The sequence below is a fragment of the Podarcis cretensis genome, assembly GCF_951804945.1.
Source record: "Podarcis cretensis genome assembly, chromosome: 14".
NCBI classification, from domain to species: Eukaryota; Metazoa; Chordata; class Lepidosauria; order Squamata; family Lacertidae; genus Podarcis; species Podarcis cretensis.
In genome coordinates, this window is record NC_137183.1 from 14,805,820 (window position 1) to 14,829,097 (window position 23,278).

The 23,278-nt window shown below is 44.2% G+C and overlaps 1 protein-coding gene across 2 annotated transcripts in view; it reads right to left on the reverse strand.

Moving 5' to 3' along the window:
• Nucleotides 1-23,278, reverse strand: part of LOC307202869 (NAD(P) transhydrogenase, mitochondrial-like) — a 75,181-nt gene that overhangs the window by 42,160 nt on the left and 9,743 nt on the right. For both annotated transcript variants that reach the window (XM_079953202.1, XM_079953203.1), the window contains 4 exons: nucleotides 13,637-13,866; nucleotides 11,629-11,846; nucleotides 3,474-3,561; nucleotides 2,020-2,108 (listed from right to left, as the gene is read on the reverse strand). In XM_079953202.1, coding sequence (XP_079809328.1) covers nucleotides 2,020-2,108; nucleotides 3,474-3,561; nucleotides 11,629-11,846; nucleotides 13,637-13,866 — 625 coding nt within the window. The remainder of the gene's footprint in view (nucleotides 1-2,019; nucleotides 2,109-3,473; nucleotides 3,562-11,628; nucleotides 11,847-13,636; nucleotides 13,867-23,278) is intronic.

The window sequence follows — 23,278 nt, forward strand, 5'->3', positions numbered from 1 at the left end:
CGGAAACGCTGTTTACCTTCCTGCCGGAGTGGTACCTATTTATCTACTTGCACTTTGTGCTTTCAAACTGCTAGGTTGGCAGGAGCAGGGACCGAGCAACGAGAGCTCACCCCGTAGTGGGGATTTGAACCGCCAGCCTTCTGATCAGCAAGTCCTAGGCTCTGTGGTTTAACCCACAGCGCCACCCGCATCCCAAAGCCACAGGTAGTTAACTTAATACGCACTAAAAACAGGTAGCTGTCCATGCCAATGCAGAGTGTCCATCAAGGAAGAACGCCAAAGTCCATATTTGGGCAATACCAACCAAATGTGGTAAGCTGACAAGTTCTCTAGAACTCACACCCAGGGCCGTCTTAAGCATATCCAGCGCCGTGGTGCAAAGATCTCTCCAGTGCCCTACCCCCGAAGTTGTCCAAGCCTCTGTGGGGATCGCTCTCATGCTGCGGGGGCTTGGGAAGGAAGCTGCATGCCCCCCAGCCATATGGTTGATGGGGCGCATCTGGCTGGCGTGCAGGAGGGAAAGGTGTGCTGGTCCCGTGGGTTACCCGAGAGCAAGGTCCAAGTCCGGTCCGTGGTCAAAGGTGCAATGTGGAGGCAGCCCGTAGTAGCTGAAGCTGGGTGCAGGGCAGGGAGTCGGGCAAAGTCAGCAACAGGCAAGCAAGCAGGGAGCCAGGGCGGGTCAGGAGCTCAAGCAGGAAAGCAGGACAGGGTTCAGGCAGGAACTAGCAACCAGCAATGTTGCTCCTGCAGTTTGGGACTGGGGCTGGCCGGCTTTTATCTGCCCCGAGGCATAGGGCGGCCTCGATCCTCTGGTGACTCGCCTCCCCTGGCCTGGAGGTGAGAACTCTTCCTGCGGGAACTTAGTTCCCTCCGCCTCTCTGCCTTGAGCCTCTGCAGCTCAGGAGAGGCTGGAGAGTTACCAGACCCAGAGGCAACCTCAGCTTCCTCTGATGGGGCTGAGAGTGGAGCACCTGCAGGCAATGGGTCCTCCATCACCTCAGGAGCCAGAGCAGACTCAGGTGATGCCTGCACCTGAGGATCCAGCACAGGTGAGGACCCTTCAGGCTCATGCCCCAGCCCTGGCTCAGCTGGTTCTGGAGGCAGGGAATCCTGTGCAGGCTGGGATCCTTCAGGTTCAGCATCCGAGTCCGAATCCCAGGCCATCACATAAAGGGGAGCCCACCGGCAAAGCTGTGCAGCTCCCCCACTCACTGGGGCGCCCCTGAGAGGCCGGCGCCCTGGCGCAATGCACCGGTAAACCCAATGGGAAAGACGGCTCTGCTCACACCCTGCTTTGTGTAACATCTTGCCAGACGAAGAGTTCTGGAAGATCTCAAAAGCTTGCCACATTTTTGCAACCCAACAGTGGATTTCAGAGTTTCATCTTTGCTTTTTATTCAATCAAGCTCAGTTACTGGTTTATTTGCAAAGAGATGTAGGTACACTGGTAAGACCACAGGCTGCAAGCAGGAAAGGAATATATGCACACTGTAAGCAGTCTTTAAAGACCCTGCATTTCTGTAAGATTCACAACAGCTTATGGTTTGAGGATTTGAGTTACTATAACACCGGTCCTGAAAGACCTACATTCGCTTCCAGTACGTTTCTGAGCGCAATTCAAAGTGTTGTTGCTGGCCTTTAAAGCCCTAAACAGCCACGGCCCAGTATACCTGAAGGAGCATCTCCACTCCCATCGTTCACCCGAAATATTGAGGTTGAGCTCCGAGAGCCACCTGGCGGTTGGTTTCCTCACTGTGAGAAGCCAAGTTTCAGGGAACCAGGCAAAGGGCCTTCTCGGTAGTGGCACCTGCCCTGTGGAACACCCTCCCACCAGATGTCAAGGAAATAAACAACTACATGACATCTGAAGGCAGCCCTGTTTAGGGAAGCTTTCAATGTTTGATGTTTTATTGTGTTTTTAGTATTCTGTTGGGAGCTGCCCAGAGTGGCTGGGGAAACCCAGCCGGATGGGCGGCGTATAAATAGCAATTGTTGTTGTTTTTGTTGTTGTTACTATACCTGGTATCAAATCCCCTAACAATGGCTCCCATGGATTTAGCTGCTCCGGCTGCAGCTAAGCCAGCTACACCACCACCAATGATTAATATCTAGGAAGGAAAACAATAGCAATAAATAGCAACAAAGATACACTATTGGAACAAAGCACGCATCACTTCAGCAGGATAAAATGGTTTAGAATAAAGGAAGAAAGTGATGGCCCAAATCCTCCGCTTTGGAAGATTTAGAAATGAAACCATGAGCAAACATACTGTCTGCTTATTAGTCTCAAGCCTCACTGAAAACTTTTACAAGACAGAAAACCATGGCGTGATAACTAATCCAGGGTTGGCATCAAAGTTCAGCATGGTTGGGTTAGGGTCAAGGGTCCACACTCCACAAGGGGGCCCATTGACAAGGGCCCCCCTGCAGCTGCTTCTCCTCTTCACCACAGCAACCTGCTTATTCATTTTCCTTTTGCTCTGGCTTAGGCAAATGAGCTCGCTCATTGGCCTAGCAAGGAAGCGGCTAGGAATGGAAGGATCTGTCAATTGTGGTCCTCTCAATTTCTCATTAAATTGAGCTATCCACATTTCTGCAGCAATTTGTAATTTTTTATTTTCAAATCCTCATGAAAATTCATCCAGAGAACATCTCACACAGGAAATTTGTAGGATACAAACTCCTCTTGCAGAAATAAAATTTATTAGATATGCAGCCATGAATGAAAGTCAAGTAATCAGTGGCTGTTAAACAAAGGAGCAAGATCAGAACTGTTGTAATTGGATTAATCAAGATTATGGAAGGAGAAAGAAATAAGAACTTTGCACCCTGAAATCCAGCACACAGGAAGTCACCTAAAATTGTTTAATTTGGTATTGGAATAATTTTTAAATTGTATTGTAATAATGTGGCTTTTATTGGATTATTGTAATTGAAAATTAATAAATATTATATATATATAAAGAGAATGCCTCCTAATAAAGACATTCTTTGTACATATTTTTGACAAATGCACCTATTTTTGCAAGCAATTCCCCCCACAATTTAATGCATTTTTGTATGTTATTTCACCAACACATTCATTTTGATGCACGCTGTCCCCTAACATAGGCATTATTGTCAACATTACCTGGTTGGAGCACTGCACCACAAAATTCACATGAGTGTGGGTTTCAAAGGGTGGCCATGGTTCCTTTCTCAAATTGTTTGGGGCAGTGTGAGTTTCATAGATTTGCTTTTAAATGCAAACTGAATTGAATTGAAGTTGAGCGTTTTCAGGTTGCGTCCCGCGGTGACCCGGAAGTACCGGAAAGAGTTACTTCCGGGATTTGCCGCTCGCGCATGCGCACAAAATGACATCACACGCATGCGCAGAAGCGGCGAATCGTGACCCGCAGATGCTGCTCAGGTTGCGAACGGGGCTCTGGAACGGATCCCGTTCGCAACCAGAGGTACCACTGTACTGTTCGCACCTTTGCCGGAGGAACTTTTCCAGCTGCGGTAATTTGACCGGTAAAAAATCTTCCAAAATGATTGGCTGCCAGGACTACAGCCTTGTACCTAGAGAGAAAGAAAGAGAGAGAGAGAGAGAGAGAGAGAGAGAGAGAGAGAGAGAGAAGAAAGAAAATGGTGAAAATATTTCTTGGCTCTTCAGTAGGCTTTGTGAATAAATTGCAAGAGACTTAACAAATATACAGAAAGCAACCAAAAGGAGAATTAATAAAAGCCACCCAAGAAAACAAACAACTGCTTGAGAGCATCTCCAAGATATAAACTGTCTAAGTGAAAAAATACATTTGACTGTCATAACAAATTATATCAGTGCTGGTTACATGCTTTCAAGTGCCCAACAAAGGAATATTGCTGTGGAGGGAACCATGAATACTTTGGGAGAGGCACCTGGTGGAGAGTGAAATGTTTTATTATCACCCCGTATCAGGGCCGGATTTAGGTTTGATGAGGCCCTAAGCTACTGAAGATAATGGGGCCCTTTATATGTCCAGCTGTCCTTTGTCAACAACAAATTGCTGCTGTTTTTTGTGTTGAATATACGCTATATGGTAATTTATACCTCAGGTCTGTACCTCGGATTACAGACGCTTCAGGTTACAGACACTTCAAGTTACAGACTCCGCTAATCCAGAAATAGTACCTCGGGTTAAGAACTTTGCTTCAGGATGAGAACAGGAATTGCGCAGTGGCGGCGCGGCGACAGCGGGAGGCCCCATTAGCTAAAGTGGTGCTTCAGGTTAAGAACAGTTTCAGGTTAAGAACGGACCTCCGGAATGAATTAAGTTCTTAACCTGAGGTACCACAGTACAGTAATGGACAAAAGTACAAAGATTCACGAAATGTTTAGGGGTATGCGTACCCCTGCGTCCCCCCAGAAAAAAAGCGCTGGGCATGTCTAAGGTTCATTAGGGGTGTATAACTTCCAAACAATTGGAGCTATTCTGGGTTCACTCTAGTTCTCTGAAGAAGAAAACAAGAGGTTTAGATTATTTCTTTCTTTTTAAAGCAACGGGGTTTTGTTTTGTTTTTGCAGGGGGGGGGGGTTCATTTTGAAAACATGTTAAGGAAATCCACATCCGTGGATGCTACCCAACTTAATGCTTCCAACATAAACGTTCCTTGGAAAGTCGCAGCAATGTTTGCCTTATTTTTCACTTCACGCAGGGTTTACATTATCGCTGATTAACAAGGGAATCCCTCTGTTGTATATGTAAAGAGGAATAATTGCATCCATGCCTGCATTCACTCTGCCTACAAGATGATCCAACAGGAGGTCGACTCATAGACAGCTGTCAGAGCAACACAGGGACTCCTCAAAATCATTGTGCGTACTTGATCTCCCTTGGTTGTGTGCTAGCTCCGTTGACCCCAAATTAGGATTGTTGGGCTACTGAGATGCTAGCAGGGACGCCTGCATGCTTTATACCATACAACACCAAAGCCATTTTGCAGGTCAAAGGAGCTACTGGCATGATCTCACCTGCACTGTGGTGCCACCACTGATGTTTGAAGGAGGATGGAACAGATAAAGAGGACTCCAGTACACAAATGTTGATGTGTCAATACATCTGTATTTAAGGAAGAGGCGCAGAATTGACTCTGTCCAGCAGGTCGCCATCTTTAGTTATGTCAATAGCAGCAAAAGGGATGCTTGAGCAGCCTCAGGACTGCAGGGCTAGGGAAGGGAAACTTAACGCTTTCTCTCCCATTTCACCCCTCAGAAGCTACGAGTTGCATTTCAAGCATCCCATTAATGCTACGAGGAGTTTTCCTTGAAATGCAGTTCACTCCTTTGGATAGACTATTTTGCAGGGGACTACATCAGTGTTAGGGACGCGGGTGGCGCTGTGGGTTAAACCACAGAGCCTAGGACTTGCTGATCAGAAGGTCGGCGGTTCGAATCCCCGCAACGGGGTGAGCTCCCGTTGCTCGGTCCCTGCTCCTGCCAAACTCGCAGTTCGGAAGCACGCCAAAGTGCAAGTAGATAGATAGGTACCGCTCTGGCGGGAAGGTAAACGGTGTTTCCGTGCGCTGCTCTGGTTCACCAGAAGCGGCTTAGTCATGCTGGCCACATGACCTGGAAGCTGTACGCCGGCTCCCTCGGCCAATAATGCGAGATGAGCGCCGCAAACCCCAGAGTCAGCCACGACTGGGCCTAATGGTCAGGGGTCCCTTTACCTTTACCTTACATCAGTGTTTAATTCTTATTTAAGATATCGGGTTATTCATTTTGTAAGACCAGAGCAAGAGGCTGTTTGTTGATGAACAGGTTAACATACAACTGGACAGGAAAATGAAAGCAACCACTAGGAAAAGCTAAACGGGTCTTAGCTCCAGCCCATAATAACTTTGGGGAGAGCCTTCTCGGTGGCAGCTCCCAGACTTTAGAATTCCCTCCTTAGAGAAGCTAGACTGGCTCTCTCCTTTCTTTCTTTCTTTCTTTCTTTCTTTCTTTCTTTCTTTCTTTCTTTCTTAATAATATTTATTAAGCATTTTCAAATATGACAAAAAAGAAAAATGAAAAAATAGAACATCCATTCTATAATCTTATTTTCATTAACATTTTTCCAGGACTTCCCCACCCCACCCCCTTTTGTATTCCAATTCTTTCAAATAAATTCAACAAGTTCTTACCCCAAGTTTTAAACTTATTACAATTAACCCAATATTAAGAATGTTTTTCCTCCCCTAAAATCGACCTCGCTCCCTTCCACGAGTTCCCCACTTTAGTATGCAGAACAGATTAAAATTTAAAAAAGATAGAAAAACGAATAAAATATAGTTTAACACCCTTTGGATTCCAAATTTCCCTCCCCCCTTTCCCGGTTGCGTTCCCCAATGTCCATCAATGCCTGTTGTCATCCTGGAGATCCCACATCTAGGCCGAAATCCTTCAGAAATCCACTTTGCCGTCTTTTTAAATAGTCTTAGCCATCTTTTAAATCATCTTTGGTTTCAAGCGTCCAGTCTTGGAAGAAATTCTATCTCAAAAAAGTCCATTTTTTTTTTGTCCGATTCTTATTGTTCATGTTGTTCTTGTTGTTCTCTCTCCTCATTTTTCTCTAGTTTCATTTCCTGCTCTCCTGCAAAAATGTTCCAATTCCAAAAGCTTCTCCCGGCGCTCTCGCGGATCGCTCCCGGTCCGGGGGGGGGGGTGTGTGTTGCATTTTAGCTCACATCTACTTTTCTCCTCCAGCCCAATCTTATAGCTTTCCATCGTGAAATTAATAGCTTTATCAAACTTAGGTAGCACTCGATCTTAGTTGTTAAATCCTTTGCTTTAAATCCTCTACAACAGGGGGGAGGCTGACTTCCTTTTTGCACCTCCCCCGCTCGCTCCTAATTTAAAATTTAAAGTTTTTTTCCTTTTTTAAGTCCAGTTTCCAATTACTCACGGGTTGTTCTTTTAATCCGAATTTTCAATTGAAGAAGTCAGCGCTCTCCGCCAAATGGCATGCGGTTTCGCTCGGCAGGGGAAGCGGAGGACTCATAGCACCCCCCCCCGGCACCCGCTCCGCAGCCTTTAAAAAGGCTCCTTCGCGGGCTGGGGGGGGGGCGCAAACGGTGCCCGCCGAGTCACCATGCCCATGGGTTTCAGCGCCCATGGTTTTTGAGGGTCCCCGCGACGCCGACGCGGTAGGACCCAGCCCCTGCCGAGCAGGCTCCCTCCGGAGCTCGGAGGGAGTCCGCCATTTGGCGATGGCGCCAACTGGCTCTCTCCTTTCTTGTTCTGTCAGGCGTTTGGGAACTGACTGCTTTTAACAAAAGGGCTAGTGCCACACTGTTTTCATTCTAATTATTGGTATGCTTTTAATATATGTTCTATATGTATATTGTTTTAATTCTGTCAGTGTTTGATTGTTTTTAATTATTGTATTGTTTTTTTTCCTGTTTTTTCTCTGCAGTTCTTTTATCTGTAAGTTCCCTTGAATCCCGTCAGGGAAAAGGGTGGGTATTAATAAATATATCATAACAGCAATAATAACTGGCCACAGTGTATAACTCTTAGCATTACCCATTACTACAGTCAGGAAGTACAGTTGTACCTCGGGTTAAGTACTTAATTCATTCCGGAGGTCTGTTCTTAACCTGAAACTGTTCTTAACCTGAAGCACCACTTTAGCTAATGTGGCCTCCTGCTGCCACCGCTCCGCCAGAGCACGATTTCTGTTCTCATCCTGAAGCAAAGTTCTTAACCCGAGGTACTATTTCTGGGTTAGCAGAGTCTGTAACCTGAAGCGTATGTAACCTGAAGCGTTGTAACCCGAGGTACCACTGTAGTTAACCTTCTCCTCTCCTCTTCTTAGATTCTGAGGCTACAGAGGCTTTTCTTTGGGCAGCTATTTGCACGACAAAAACCATGCAGGTTACTGGCATTCACACAATTCCTGTCACGTCTAGTTTGGACTCTTTTGCCCTTCTTGGGTGTTTTGTGCAAAGGAGGACAGCACGCAGCCCTGTTCAAGCAATCTTTGGGCTTGGCAAATGGCAAAAGTTGCCATCATATGCCAGAAAAGGAACATCAAACGAGTCGTCCCTGCGGCATGTCGAGCGCCATCATTGCTTTCCAGAAAACCATTGTATAAGCAATACATTGACTACATCAAGGCCCTGTTTTCTCAGGAGATTGCATCCAGGTAAGCAGGTCCAGAATATGCTACTGACACCTAATTTGTCTTCTAGAAGTGCTCAGAAACAAAGCTGTTCTGGAACCAATTGCAGAAACAGCTGCAGCCCCAGAAATATGTGGCAACCCTTACTTTGCTATTAACACAACAAAAGCAGAGCCTGTGAAAGAACAGGCTGATAAACTTCAGCTGATAAACTTGAAAGTCAATCCAAATTGCCTCCAGATCAGATTTTACATCCAAGGTGTTTTTGAATGACCGGGTAGTAGCAGCGACCCAGTCCTAGCCACATTCATTCAGAAGCAAGTCCCATATTTCCAACTAAGTATGCTTGAGTTTGAAGCCCTTCATATCACGTTGACTGTACTATGAGCCAAAACCTTTGGGGCCAGTCATTGCCATTCAGGAATAAACACATTTTGAATCAATTCACGTTTGGAACTGATTTCAAAGCTGCTGGATTTTTTTCTTTCTTTCAACCCAACAAACTGGTTTAAATGCTACACCAATTATGTACACATGCTGCATCTTGAAATGGTTCAGAATTAAAGCCACTTCATCTCAATCGGACTCATTTTGGTCAAGACACCAAGGCAGACTTGCCATTGCTGTATTCAGAGAAAACTCTCGCGTCTTTTAAGAACCGTGCATCTGGGAGATGTTAAGTAAGGTGTAATTTCTCCAGCTACAGGGCTATTACACACACTTTACGCTGTGGTTTAAATCTGACAACACTATTTTTCCAGGCTGTTTTCCTAAACACTTACTTGCTTCCTAAGTGCTGGCATCTAATAACATCCCACATACTTTCCTTCTGCTCAAATGAAGTGTCATAAATGGCCACTGAAGAGGCCCAAAATTATAATGTCTCCCAGAACAGAAGACAGAAAGGTTAAGTGTCATTAGTGTTCCCACACAACACACTTAATATCTCCTAGAAGATTCTACACATCTTCTCTATATTCACGTATAATAGGGCATGTTGGACCTACAACACACAGTTGCTGTATATTCTCCCCATCTAAGACAGGAGTCCTCAAACTTTCTATCACCGGGGCCCATTTGAGAAAGCTGATCATTACTGAAGGCCCACAGTCACCAAACAGTGATCGATAGAAGCCAAGTTTGTCTTAATCAACTAGCGGCTACTGACTTCACTTTCTACTGATACCTAATTCATCTTTGGAATTTGCTAAATTGTTTGCCATAGTACATAGCTCATATTTCCTCAAGACATTTATTCTGGAACTAGTGTGAATCACACTCCACATTTAGGACAAAATTTGCTGATCCAGAAGCCCTAAGAAGGCCTTTTCATTTATGTTTTCTGCTTCTCATGCCAACATTCCTCTCAAAATGTATTTACTCATCCCCTGTAGTTTCTTCTCCCATTATCCTTTCACATGCAACTTATGCTATATTCTCCACTCCCAACTGCTAGTTTCTTTGAACTCACCTTCTTCCCATAACAGCTTTCCTCTCTTATGTGTATTATTATTATTATTATCATCATCATCATTCTATAATAAATACTAAAACCATTGAATTAATTGACTTTTGGTTACTTTAGGCACCTCCTTCCTCTACACAGACATGTTGACTCAATTGCCATCATATTTTGTAACAAGTTCTCGTCAGGCAGTTTTGGGTTTCCTTGTTTTTGTTTTATTTTTTAAAAAGACATTATTTGTTATATATTCTTCTGTGTACCAAGGAAATCCCTTGAGTATGAGGAAACCACTTCCTTATTTTGGTGTGGTCCTGTTTTGCTTCCTAACTCAAGTGCTCAGCCACTTGAATTTGTTATTAAAAGGAACGATGATGGTAATCCCCAGGTTGCAATTTGGAGGTCATCCCTATCCCTTTAAGGAGCACCATTCCCGGTGCAGTTTAATCAACACTTCTGGTATCAAACTGAAACAAAGCCAGGCACAGTTGGTTTACAGCCACCATCGAGTTGTGGGGTAGAATGACTCCTGCTAAGTCAGTCATGGTCTACCATCCAAACATGGCTTTTTAATATACTGAAAACAGTGGTTTCCTTAGTTCTGTAGTTCTGTTTCTCTGCTCCTTCGTGCTCCTCAGCCTCCTGGAGCAAACAGGGCTCTTGGTTTGCCCAGCAGGAGCTAGGAGGAAATAGTTGCGGTGGGTAGAAAAAGCAGTAGCTGCTGCAAAACTATAGTCTCATCTGTAAAGGTAAAGGGACCCCTGACTATTAGGTCCAGTCGTGACTGACTCTGGGGTTGCGGCGCTCATCCCACTTTATTGGCCGAGGGAGCCAGTGTACAGCTTCCGGGTCATGTGGCCAGCATGACTAAGCCGCTTCTGGCGAACCAGAGCAGCCCACGGAAACGCCATTTACCTTCCCGCCGGAGTGGTACCTATTTACCTACTTGCACCTTGGCGTGCTTTCAAACTGCTAGGTTGGCAGGAGCAGGGACCGAGCAATGGGAGCTCATCCCGTTGCGGGGATTCGAACCGCTGACATTTTGATCGGCAAGTCCTAGCCTCTGTAGTTTAACCCACAGCGCAACCCGCATCCGTATAGTCTCATCTGTACTATACATTTAAAGCAGTATCATACCACTTTAAACATTCACGGCTTCTTCCAAAGACTCCTGGAAGCTGTTGTTTGTTAAGGGTGCTGAAAGCTGTGATGAGACCCTTATCGTCATCATAGAGCTGCAATTCCCAAAGCTCCCTCAGAAGAGAGATTGACTGGTAAACCAGTCTGGAGAATTGTAGCTCTGTGAGGGCAGAACAAATGCAATGTAATAGTCTTTTGGTGCCCCAAGCTATGGGTTCTTCCTGTGACAAAAGCCTCCCCCCAGAGACAGGGTTTCCCCACCTTTATGATTTAGGCTGATCTAGGCTCTTCTGGGGATGCAGGTGGCGCTGTGGGTTAAACCACAGAGCCTAGGACTTGCCGATCAGAAGGTCGGTGGTATGAATCCCCGCGACGGGATGAGCTCCCGTTGCTCAGTCCCTGCTCCTGCCCACCTAGCAGTTCGAAAGCACGTCAAAGTGCAAGTAGGTACCGTTCTGGCGGGAAGGTAAACGGCGTTTCTGTGTGCTTCTCTGGTTCGACAGAAGCTGCTTAATCATGCTGGCCACATGACCCGGAAACTGTACGCCGACTTCCTTGCCAATAAAGTGAGATGAGCACCACAACCCCAGAGTCGGCCACGACTGGACCTAATCGTCAGGGGTCCCTTTAGCTTTACCTAGGCTCTTCTGAGCATGCTGACTGTCCTTCTGGCACTAAAGTGGGAGAGGCTGCAAAGATTTGTAGTGGGGCTGAGGCTGGAATTGTTCTGATTAATCTGAAATGGTAGCCCTGGTCCTTCACTATTGCAAAACTGGCCGCAATTGTGAACTGTCCAAGTAAGATAAGTGTAAGAAGCAATGCCATATAAGACACAGCTGAACCAGAAAATTCAGCCCTACAAAAAATAGCATTGGTAGAGAGAATATTGTGGATCCTCACCCTGCAATGTTGGCCATTGAACTTAAGGCATCATATCCTTGAGCGATAGTGACTCGAGGAACTTGGTCCATTGCCAAGACGGTGGCTTTGCGCTGAGCAAGTTTATCCAGCAGATCTGGGTTCTGAGCTGGATAGATGAAGCTGACAAGTGTCGCCTTCTCCTTCAGTAGGGCTGTCTCATGAACTCCCAAAGCTTCATTAAAGACTGGAGCTCTGACCTGAAAGAAAAGAAATGCTTTGTTTAATCCAAAATATTAATCCAAAATATATTTCCATGTACCTAAATTAAAAACCCTCCAGAACACCTTCTCCAACACAGTGTCTGTTATGTATTCAGTGGTTGGTGTTTGCCTGAGCTTAAGTCTGGACTAAGGATTCTGAGCCCCTGTGTTCTGATTCGATACATGATATCCAATCACAGAGCATTTCAGGATTTGGGCCTCTGCCATTGGCCCTTAAACTCTGAGTTGTGATTCGCAGCTTGGAATTTTGGACAGCCAATCACGTTGGGAGTGGCCCTGGCCTTCAGAAATATATATAAGCAGTTGACTTGCCCCTGTTGTCCAATTCTGTCAGTTCAATAAAGGTTCTTGCTGTTTTCACTGTGTCTTGCCTCGTTGGAACCCACCTACACTTCAGTGTCTTCCAGATGTTTTGGGCTACAAGTTTCATGAGGCTCAGCCAACTCAGCTGTGCTGACTAGGATTGATGGGAGTCATAGTCCAATACATCAGGAGGGAACCAAGCTGGTGAAGGCTGACTTATAGAATGCCACCTCTTCAATCAAATCCCTCTCCCAAACTCATCTTTTCCATGAAGCCAGTAACCCTTTAGTTCCTATCCCATAACAACAGAAACAAATCATATTCACACCTTTCCACTTCTCTCCTTGTCTTCCCCTGTGCTGAAATGTAGATTGTAAGCTTCTTGGGCGAAGGCTATGTCTTTTTATACGATCTGAAGAGAAACCAGAGTATATGCTGGTCTTATGCTGGTCTGTGACCCAAATAAAGTTTGATGCTGATACTGATACAATGTCTTTTGGTTGACTTCTGCAAAGTGTTATGAAAATGTATTGCACAATGATGATGTTCAGTTGCAGTCCTACTGGACTTAACTCATCTCTGTTCAAGTTGAAACACTTTTGGGGTGTCCTGGTTTTCACTTTTTGAAATATGAAATATGGCAACCCTAGTGAAGGAGGATTACGGACATAGGTTATGACAATGGCTCCCAGCAAAAGTGCATTGATTGTAAATGTGAATTCAGTCAAAGATGATATTTGTATGTTTCCTTCTTTACTCTTATTATACCTGCATTCTACACCCCCTCCCTACATTGATGACTTATAGCAAATAGCTTCAGAGGGTGTTAGTCCTCTAAACAGTGAGTAAACAAAGGGTGCCTTCTAGACTGTCACTGTTTTGAAGGAGAGTTTCAAGCGCATGATGGAAGTTTCTGTTTGTTCAATTACCGTTCAATTAAAGTGAATTAAAGCACACCCTAAAGTGAATTGTAGCACACCCTAGTGCCACAAATCCACTTTTTAAAAAAGGACTTGTTACAGCTAGTGACAGGGAAATTTCAGTGTAAGATGAAGAAGTTATTAATGGGAAGCCATAAGCACACTATGAGCAAATTTGTATAACCACCCTGTAAACATATCAGAAAGAATGCTCAAGAAAGGCTGGACATCTATAGAAGCTGTGATATATTGCTCAGGGGGGCAGGAGAAGAGAAGAGGAAAGCAAGTCTTCAACCACCAGTTAAGTCTATGACTCATCCAGAAAGTATAGCCAGAGACATTTCGGCAAATTAAAAAAAATCCACCTGGACAGAAATTTTACCCCTGAAGAAGAGGACGTGTCCTGGAAAAAGAGGACACATGGCAACCCTAGGACGCATTGAATAAGGTTGCCCAAGAGATATGGGTTTGGAGATGGATAGATGAAACTGCCATGTCATACTCTCACAAATGTAAGTCTATACATTTCACTAGCAAACTTGCCTTTAACACAAGATCAGATCCAAACACCGTTTTCAAGTCCCCAATTTTTGCTCCAGCATCTTTGTATAGATCATCGGAGAACTTTGCTTCTTCACCAGCTCCATGTTCCACTTGCACATTAAAGCCTTGCTTCACTAAAGCTTGGACACCAGCAGGAGAAAGAGCTACTCTCTTCTCGTTTTTGTATATTTCCTTGGGCACGCCAACAATAAGATCCTTGTAGCGAATTCCTGAATAAAACAAACATAGAAACACAACATACATAAAAGGAAAGTTAAAGAATCAACATTCTTTGACCACCAACAGAAGGACTGTTGTGCTAGTAGTGTAAGGGGCTGTTGTGTGCTAGTGAGAATAATGGTGGTGCAATAGGAAATCCAATGCAACAGTTGTACTAATGGAACCAAGATGCCCACAGGAAGCCCAAAAGCAGGACGCAAACACTCTCCCATCCTGCAGTTTCAAGCAAACGGTATTCGGAAGCATACTATGACACCTCAGAGGTGAGGTACCCAAAAGAGAGTCTTAATGGAGGATCTCAGTGACCAGAGAAATAGCTGAGAAGATGGTAAGTATCAGGGTCCTGAGTTGTTTATGGATTCAGAGGTTGAAACTAGCACTTTGTACTGAGCCAGAAGCTAACTAGAAGGCAATCCAGATGTTTCAAAATAGATATGACTACTTCATACAACAGTTAAACGATGGAATCCAGTACCACAATATGAAGTAGTGCCCACTCACGTAGATGTTCCTCCAATTCATGGAGGATAAGGCTATCAATGATTGCTGCTTACGATGGCTTTGTGTTTCTTCAAGTATCAGAAACACTAAGTCTCTGAATACCAGCTGTATGGAAGCACAAGTGAGAGAGTGCTATTGCAACCATGTTCTGCTTGTGGCCTTCATGTCAGCGTTGTCATGGCTTAAAATTTGCTGCTGTTTCTTTAATACAAAAGGAACGGAGTCAGTGGCCTGCAATGAATCGGCAAAGCCTGCATGACTCTTGCAACCTTTCACCTACATATGTCTGTACAGTGGTACCTCAAGTTAAGTACTTAATTTGTTCCGGTGATCCATTCTTAACCTGAAACTGTTCTTAACCCGAAGCACCACTTTAGCTAATGGGGCCCCCTGCTGCTGCCACGCCGCTGGAGCACAATTTCTGTTCTCATCCTGAAGCAAAGTTCTTAACCCGAGGTCCTATTTCTGGGTTAGCGGAGTCTGTAACCTGAAGCGTATGTAACCTGAGGTACCATTGTATATATAGAGTGGTCATTGACTGTGTGTGTGGTGGGTTGGTTGGATGGTAGAAAGCTGGTTGTTTTTGATATGTATAAAGCTGTCGGTCGCGGTTGGAGAAGACTATTTTAAGAATAAAAGCAGCATTCTGCAAAGTACTCTTTCTCAAGGACTCTTTTGTGCCAACTAGGGTCCAAGGACCAGGCAAAGGAGTCAAAGGAGGTCAGAACCTTTTCCTTTTCAAATACTGACAGGCATCTGGTTAGTCATTCAGAGAATGCTGGAATAGACAGGCCTTTGTTCTGATCCATCAGGTCACTTCTTATGCCCTCTACACAATTTCAAGGGGGGAAAGTTGTGTTTAGTGAGAAGCAGCTGTCTGTCTTACTGTCGCTCTCATACGCACAAGTGAAATGTTACAGTTTTTCCCAGACACAATCGTTTATCTTCTCATCTGTTCCAGATTTCTTACAGCATCTTTCCTTCCCGTGCCAGGAAAACAGTTTCAGGTGGGGACAATGTGGGTGGACAGACAAATTTGCAGAAAGCTAGGACACTGATGTTTGAAATAAAAGGAAAGCCGTGGTTCTAGGTTTATATTTACTGTAACAAGCCCCCCTCATTTCTCTGTTCTCTCTAGCGTACTAGGAAGAAAAAGCTAGAATGACCGCTCCCCACTTAAAACGGGGGGCGCCCTTTGCGGGGACGCGTGCAGCCCTGCATCTGGAGTGGCCCCATCAGCATAGGCTTTGCCTTCCCTCAGGTGGGATACCTGGAGGTCCCCGCCTACCCCAGTGAGTTGTCCAATCCCACCTGGGGGAAGCGTTGCCAGGGAAACCAGGCCAGGTAGGGGGAGGGATTACCTGCCCACACAATAGAGGGTGGATCTTAATTGTTAATCCTCACTTGGCTCCAGAGCTTCTCCCACCCTACCCACCCTCAGTTAATGCCTTCTTTTGCAGGTTATCTTTTCTTCATAGGTTTTGCAGGTTAACCTGTCTCCACAGGTATGCGGGCGCTGCTACGATAAGGTCGCTGTTAAAGGGCCGGAAAGGAATTTCCCTGCATTGGCAGGTTTCGCCTTTCCCGTAGCAAAACGTCACAACTTTGGCGGTATCAGGCCTTGGGCGGAATCCTTTAGTCCATCTTCCTCTTTGCGGCGGCGATACCAGGGTTCCCCGTTAAAGGGGTTTTTGAAGGGAGGCTTTGGCCGTACGCCGAAAGGTCGTCATTGCTCTCCCCTGCGGCGGCGTAACGGGGGCGGCTATCTCTGCTTGAACATATGTTCTGCAGAGCCGGCCCATCCCCCCCCCCACACACTGGATAACCCTGATGCTCCCTAGGTCCCCGGCTGGGGACTAGGGAGGGAGAACGCCCAATGCCTGAGCCAAGGTCTACCCACATTTGAAATTTAATAAAGTTGTGGCCAATTTAATCCCATAGCACGTTGTCTAGAGTCGTTATTCCACATGACGGGGGGGGGGACCACTCAGGATCTGGGGACTCCGCCTGTCCACGCAAAAATATCTTCCCCCTCCATTTCCTATTGCTTTCAGTAACTGTTTATTGTCCCAGTTATAGTGAAAAAACCAAGTGGATCTTTGCCTCTTCCTCCAAAGCTTTACTAATATAAAGTGGCCGACTCTGTAAGACCTTGCTCACAATTGAGACCTCTTTACTCACACCAAACATTTCCACCGATTGCCCTCCATGGGGTTACATGCATATGGTGGGGTTGTGTGTGTTTGGTTAGTGACACAGAGCCACCGCCAAATGAGACATTCCGCCGCTGAAAGATTTTGCAGTGCTCAGTTCCACAGCCAACCCACACAGTCACACGAACACTCTGGTGAATGCCAAAAGAATAACAAATTAAAGTTTAGTTTATAAAAGGCTTGGCTGGGATGCTGCTTACACAAGTTTCCATGCTGTTTACTCCGAGCGGGGAAAAGGTGTGGGAGAGGAGGCCACAAGGAATGACGAGACAACCTACAAGTCTAAGATTCAGACTCCTGAAGAGGGGGAGATTAAATAAATAAATAAAAAGACAGTGGTGTCAAGAAGAGTTTTCCCCACCCTCACCCCCTGGTTTGAGTTAACTGCAATTATTTGTAACGGTTGTCTGCAAAGAAGCGTTGGGAATTTCTTTGCAGACAACCACACCCAACCTTACCCTTCAACATTCCTCCAATGAAAACAGGGATGTCCTGGTCTATTATTGTTGTTGTTGATGATGATGATGATGTTACCCCACCCATCTAATTAGGTTGCCCCAGACACTCTGAGCAGCTTCCAACTTACATAGAAATATAATAGAACATTAAATATTTTTAAAACTTCCCGATACAGGGCTGCCTGCAGATATCCTCAAAAAGTTGTATAGTTACTTATCAGGGGGTCGCATAACTCCATACCCTCCAACGTTTCTCCAGCGAAAATAGGGATGTCCTAAGGGGAAGTGGGACATTCCGGGATCCTATCAGAAACTGGGACGGCTTCTGAAAATCCAGGACCGTCTCTGGAAAATATAGACACTTGGAGAGTCTGCCCGACATGCAGGTTGAAGATGGAAACATAACAGTAGGGGCAGGGTTTAAAGATTAAACACAGCAACAGCCTACCTTTTGAGTAACATATAATTAATAATTAATAATAATAATAACAGCAGCAGCAGCAGCAGCAGCAACAACAACAACAACAACAACAATGTTATTTATTACTCACCAGTGTAAATTTAATTACAATCACAAGAATAGAGTGGGTCCTAAAAATATGGACCTCAAGTGTCAAAGGCCAAGATATGGAGGCTCTTCTTCAGCATACCACAAAAACTTTATTATGAAGGTGTCAGATGCGCCTCTGTGGGGAGGGATTTCCACATTTAGAGGCTGCTATAGAGAATGTTCTCTCCTGGGCCACCCCAGGAATTACCACAAGGGTAAGATCTTAACACCTGAGAGAATCTGTAAAATATCTGGGGCTAAGTCATTTAGGGCTTAGTGTCAAAATTGTATATTGATACCAGTCACTATTAGCTAAATTGCAGGAAAGCAGAATAGGGAGTTTCAGATGCAAATTCATTCGCTAGCCGTAGCATGTTTAAGGATATTTTCAGACCCACTGAAGCTCACTTCAAGAAACACAGCTGTGAACAGCCATTACCAAAGGATGGTTTCCTTGCTAGTTCCCACCTTAGAACTATTTTTCATTATTTATTGAAAACATGCTCTTTGTCTATCAAGACCAAAGTAGGGTGCATAAATATAACAAACAGCCCCTACAGTCCAAAAAAACACCATCCAGCCATAAAACACATAATAAAAATGCAGCAAAACAGAATTAAAGCAGTTAAGATAACAGGGCAAGCTGATGAAACAACAGCTTAAAAGTCTTTAAACACCAAGGTAAGCAGGTATGTTTGGATCTTGCATCAAAATGATAGCAATACCAGCACAGGTCATAAATCTAAGGGGAAGAGATTCTTCAAATGAGGTGCCACTGTGGAGAAGTCTGTTTTGAGTGTCCCCCTTCTTATGGAATGCTTTCACTCGGCGCCATCTTTATCTATTTTTAGGTGCCTGGCAAAAATTTTCTTTTTTTTACTTGGACCTTTAATTTGAAGGGTTTTAAATACTAGTAGCCTCTTTTAGTGGGGCAGGATCTGTAAGACCTATTTTTTATTTGTATAGATGAGGGCTTTTTAAAAAAAGTTTTTTACTGGTGTTGTATTGAGATTTAGTGTGTACATTGTGTTTGTATGTCGCTTTGGGTCATTTTCACAAAGAAAGCAACCAAATAATAATAAGAAGAATTGGGGCTTTTTTAAACTGAGTTCTGATGAGTTCCAGCACATCTGGAACTCAGTTCCGCAATTGGTGGGTGATGATAATAATAATAATAATAATAATAATAATAATAATAATTTATTATTTATACGCCGCCCATCTGGCTGGGCTTCCCCAGCCACTCTGGGCGGCTTCCACCAAATATTAAAATACACTAATGCATCAAACATTAAAAACTTCCCTAAACAGGGTTGCCTTCAGATGTCTTCGAAAAGTCAGATAGTTGTTTATTTCCTTGGCATCTGATGGGGAGGGCGTACCACAGAGTGGGCGCCACTACCGAGAAGGCCCTCTCCCTGGTTCCCTGTAACCTCACTTCTTGAAGTGAGGGAACCGCCAGAAGGCCCTCGGTGCTGGACATCAGTGTCCAGGTAGAACGATGGGGGTGGAGACGCTCCTTCAGAAATCCTGGACTGAGGCCACTTAGGGCTTTAAAGGTCTTTATAAGAGAACATTGCCTTTCTAACAGAACAAGGGAGGCATTCATGGTGAGTTCCAGCACCTCTTTTTCTACAAAAATAGCACTGATGATGATGTTGGCAGCTCTGTAAGGTATAAACTATATTTCTCAGGAATATTTAGGGGAAACAATATGCTTTAAATGCATGATGCGCATTAAGCCCTAGTAAAAAATCAACTCTCAGAGCTTTGGCATATCAACCTCTGCTCTATCACCTCCCCTTACCAACCTGTTTATATTCTTACAACTTTCTCCTTTCTCTGTATAATTACGATGTCAGTGTGACATTTGGGGCAACATTTCCCGCAAGTCTGAAATCAGTTAGTGTATACATAGTGTTGTCCAATATTTCTCCACTACAAAGCCATCACTGCACATTTCCAAACCCTCTTCTTAGTCATTAAACTCTTGTTTTAAATTGACTTTTGCTTTGCTTACTTTATCTCATTGGGAAATCATGTTCTGGAACGTGCTAAAATAAAGCTAAACTACTGTTCTTGTAAGCATAAACTAAAGAACATTTCGTATGCCATTGTTTCTTTATGCTTATCTTTACCCGATTGTAGCAAGTAAATTGCAGAATGAAGCTGAAAGCCAAAGGAAAGGCTATGGTTAAAGCTCTGCACTCTCTATATATTGGCTTCACCCAAAGAATCCTGGGATCCTGTATACAATAAAAAACCAAATAGAAACATTAAAATCGGAAATAATCAACTAACTTTCACAGATATATTTTTTCTTAATTTCTGGCACGAGCTTCCTGGTATAGAAGGCGTTCAGCAGGCATGTCTCCCACTTCTGCTGCAACCAGCTCCCCTCTCCCCTGGTCTTCCAGGACCAGGAGAGGTATGAAGCAAAGGGAGCAAAGACAGGCACACTGGCATAATCTCAGATTGATTGGGAAGGACTTGGGAGAGACTTAGGCAGCTGTGGGCAGGCAAGGACCTTTAGCCTCCACAACTGCCTCACAGGTGTAAGACCTACCCAGGAAAGATGCTGGACTCAGTAAGCCTGGCACACGTGAGTAGACTTTGTTACTTCTAATAAAGAGCTAACTTCCCTTCATCGTCGTTTAGTCGTGCCTGACTCTTTGTGACCCCATGGACCAGAGCATGCCAGGCACTCCTGCCTTCCACTGCCTCTTGCAGTTTGGTCAAACTCATGCTGGTAGCTTCGAGAACACTATCCAACCATCTCGTCCTCTGTCGTCCCCTTCTCCTTGTGCCCTCCATCTTTCCCAACATCAGGGTCTTTTCCAGGGAGTCTTCTCTTCTCATGAGGTGGCCAAAGTATTGGAGCCTCAGCTTCACTATCTGTCCTTCCAGTGAGCACTCAGGGCTGATTTCCTTCAGAATGGAGAGGTTTGATCTTCTTGCAGTCCATGGGACTCTCAAGAGTCTCCTCCACCATCATTCAAAAGCATCAATTCTTTGGCGATCAGCCTTCTTTATGGTCCAACTCTCATTTTGATACATCAATACTGGGAAAACCATAGCTTTTACTATACGGACCTTTGTTGGCAAGGTGATGTCTCTGCTTTTTAAGATGCTATTTAGGTTTGTCATTGCTTTTCTCCCAAGAAGCAGGCGTATTTTAATTTCGTGGCTACTGTCACCAACTTCCCTTACTCCGTGTGATTTATTGCTGGCTGGCTCCTAACAGACCCCTTCATTCTTTCATTACCATAACCCCACTTGAATGAAGTTATGCTTAATAAGCTTTGTGGCCAAGCAGGACTTTGAACCTGGGTCTAAGTCCGACATCTCCAGCACACAGGCCCTCTGGTGTGAAAAACAAGCAAATAGAGTGCAGTCCTAAACTGGACCTGGGAGACCCCCTACAATGAAGAAAGGAATCCTTAAAACACTACCTTGATAACATTATTTTGTTTCACTTTCCCTAGAAGCAAACTGATTTCTTTTGAGACGCAAATATAATTTGAAAAATCTGCAGGCACGTCCTTGGGTCCGACCTTGAAAGGTAATGGCTTCCAGCGCTTGACACAAGATATGTAAACTGGATGCTAATAAGAAACAGAGAAGAGTGACTATAAAAAAGCATTAATCTCTGTAGCAGGGCTACAGGTGAAGAACAATCACTGGACCTTAAAGAAAGGCTCCTTGCAATATTATACGAGCTACCTGAATTGGCAGACAAGCAACTGCGGATTTCTGGCCAAGTGTAGGATAATAATAATGATTTTTTTTTTTAAGTCATAAGCAAAAACCACAGCAAACAAAGTTGCGAGGGGGAATTTTGATTTAGTATGCATTAAAAAACTTTCTGATGCAATATGCAAACCCAAACATAACTATCCTTCAAAAGTCGCACTTCTGCGGATTTAGTGATGCATTTCTTCAGGTAAGCATGTTTACAAAAATGCATATTTTAGGGGAAAGTGTGCATAAAAATGAAGGTATTGGTGAAAACAATTTGACAAATACATTCTACAGTGGTACCTCTGGTTAAGTACTTAATTCGTTCCGGAGGTCCGTACTTAACCTGAAACTGTTCTTAACCTGAAGCACCACTTTAGCTAATGGGGCCTCCTGCTGCCGCTGTGCCACCAGAGCACGATTTCTGTTCTCATCCTGAAGCAAAGTTCTTAACCTGAAGCACTATTTCTGGGTTAGCGGAGGCTGTAACCTGAAGCGTATGTAACCTGAAGCGTATGTAACCTGAGGTACCACTGTATTAGGGGAAGTTGCTTGCAAAAATGTTTACATTAAGGTTTTTTTAAAAAAAATATCTTTCGCAAATCACTGCAAAATGTGGAGAATTGAATTTAAGATGGGGAAAACCGTAAATGACAGATCTTTCCATCCCTGGCATGAGGGAGGAATGAACTGTGAGGCTGAGCTACATCAACTGGCCAAAGACTTGGACCTCTCTGTATGCAATAAGTGCAAAATGTTGTGAGATTTTTGGCTAAGGATAACTTCAGGAAAAGAAAAGCCATTCTTCAAGCCGTTAGTGGATGGTACTGAACTGTATGCAGTATAGGAAATGCAAAGTGACAGGATCCAAAATAATATTGGCGTTACTGTCAATGCTATTGATCTAATTGTGCTGGAAGGCCAGGATGTTGCAAAATTTTCATGTTGCAGAGACCCTTTTATCAAACTGACATACCTTCCAACATTTCACAGAGACATTCTTTTTTTAAAGACGAGCAAGTACTTAGCTCTAAAGCTTGCAAAATATACACCTGAAAGTACGTAAGCAAGGTCTGCTGAAATCTCAGAAGTCAGAATAGGGGCAGATGAACAATGACTGGAAGAAGAGATTTTGATGCCCTGAAAACTGGAATAAGTGATGCAAACTGGGAAAAATTGCATAGTAAATAATGCACACTCAAAAGAGAAATCATGCAAATTTGCCTAATTTTACACTGGTCGCAGAATTCAGCTCTTCTTGGATGTTTAAGGTTTTTTAAAAAAATAAAAAAATCCTAGCGAATACACAGCTTTCACCATAAGAAACAAATATGCCTACTTTTCTACACAACCTGCCCCACACTGAACAGATGAGAGGCCCTCTCTTCCTTCTATAGAAAAAAACACCATTCACATGAGGTTGGTGGATCAGTTGGCAGCAGAACACTCAGAGCACGGCTTTTCAGTAAACCTTATGAATTCTTCCTTTGATGTAAACCTTGGCAATGACTCTCGTCTATGTTTCATTGCACATCATACCATCTGAACAAGATCCAGGGCTGATAACCTGTACAATGTCCAGAGGCGGCTGACTGCTGGCTTCTTTCCTTGCCGATTCAGTTTTATAATGCTAAAAGCAGGGCTTTTTTTTCATCTGGAACTTGCTGGAACTCAGTTCCGGCACCTCTCTGGTAGCCGCTGTTGTCATAATAATAATAATAATAATAATAATAATAATAATAATTTATTATTTATACCCCGCCCATCTGGCTGGGCCTCCCCAGCCACTCTGGGCGGCTTCCAAAAGAATATTAAAATACTATGATACATCAAACATTAAAAGCATCCCTAAACAGGGCTGCCTTCAGATGTCTTCTAAAAGTCTGGTAGTTGTTGTTCTCTTTGACATCTGGTGGGAGGGCATTCCACAGGGAGGGCGCCA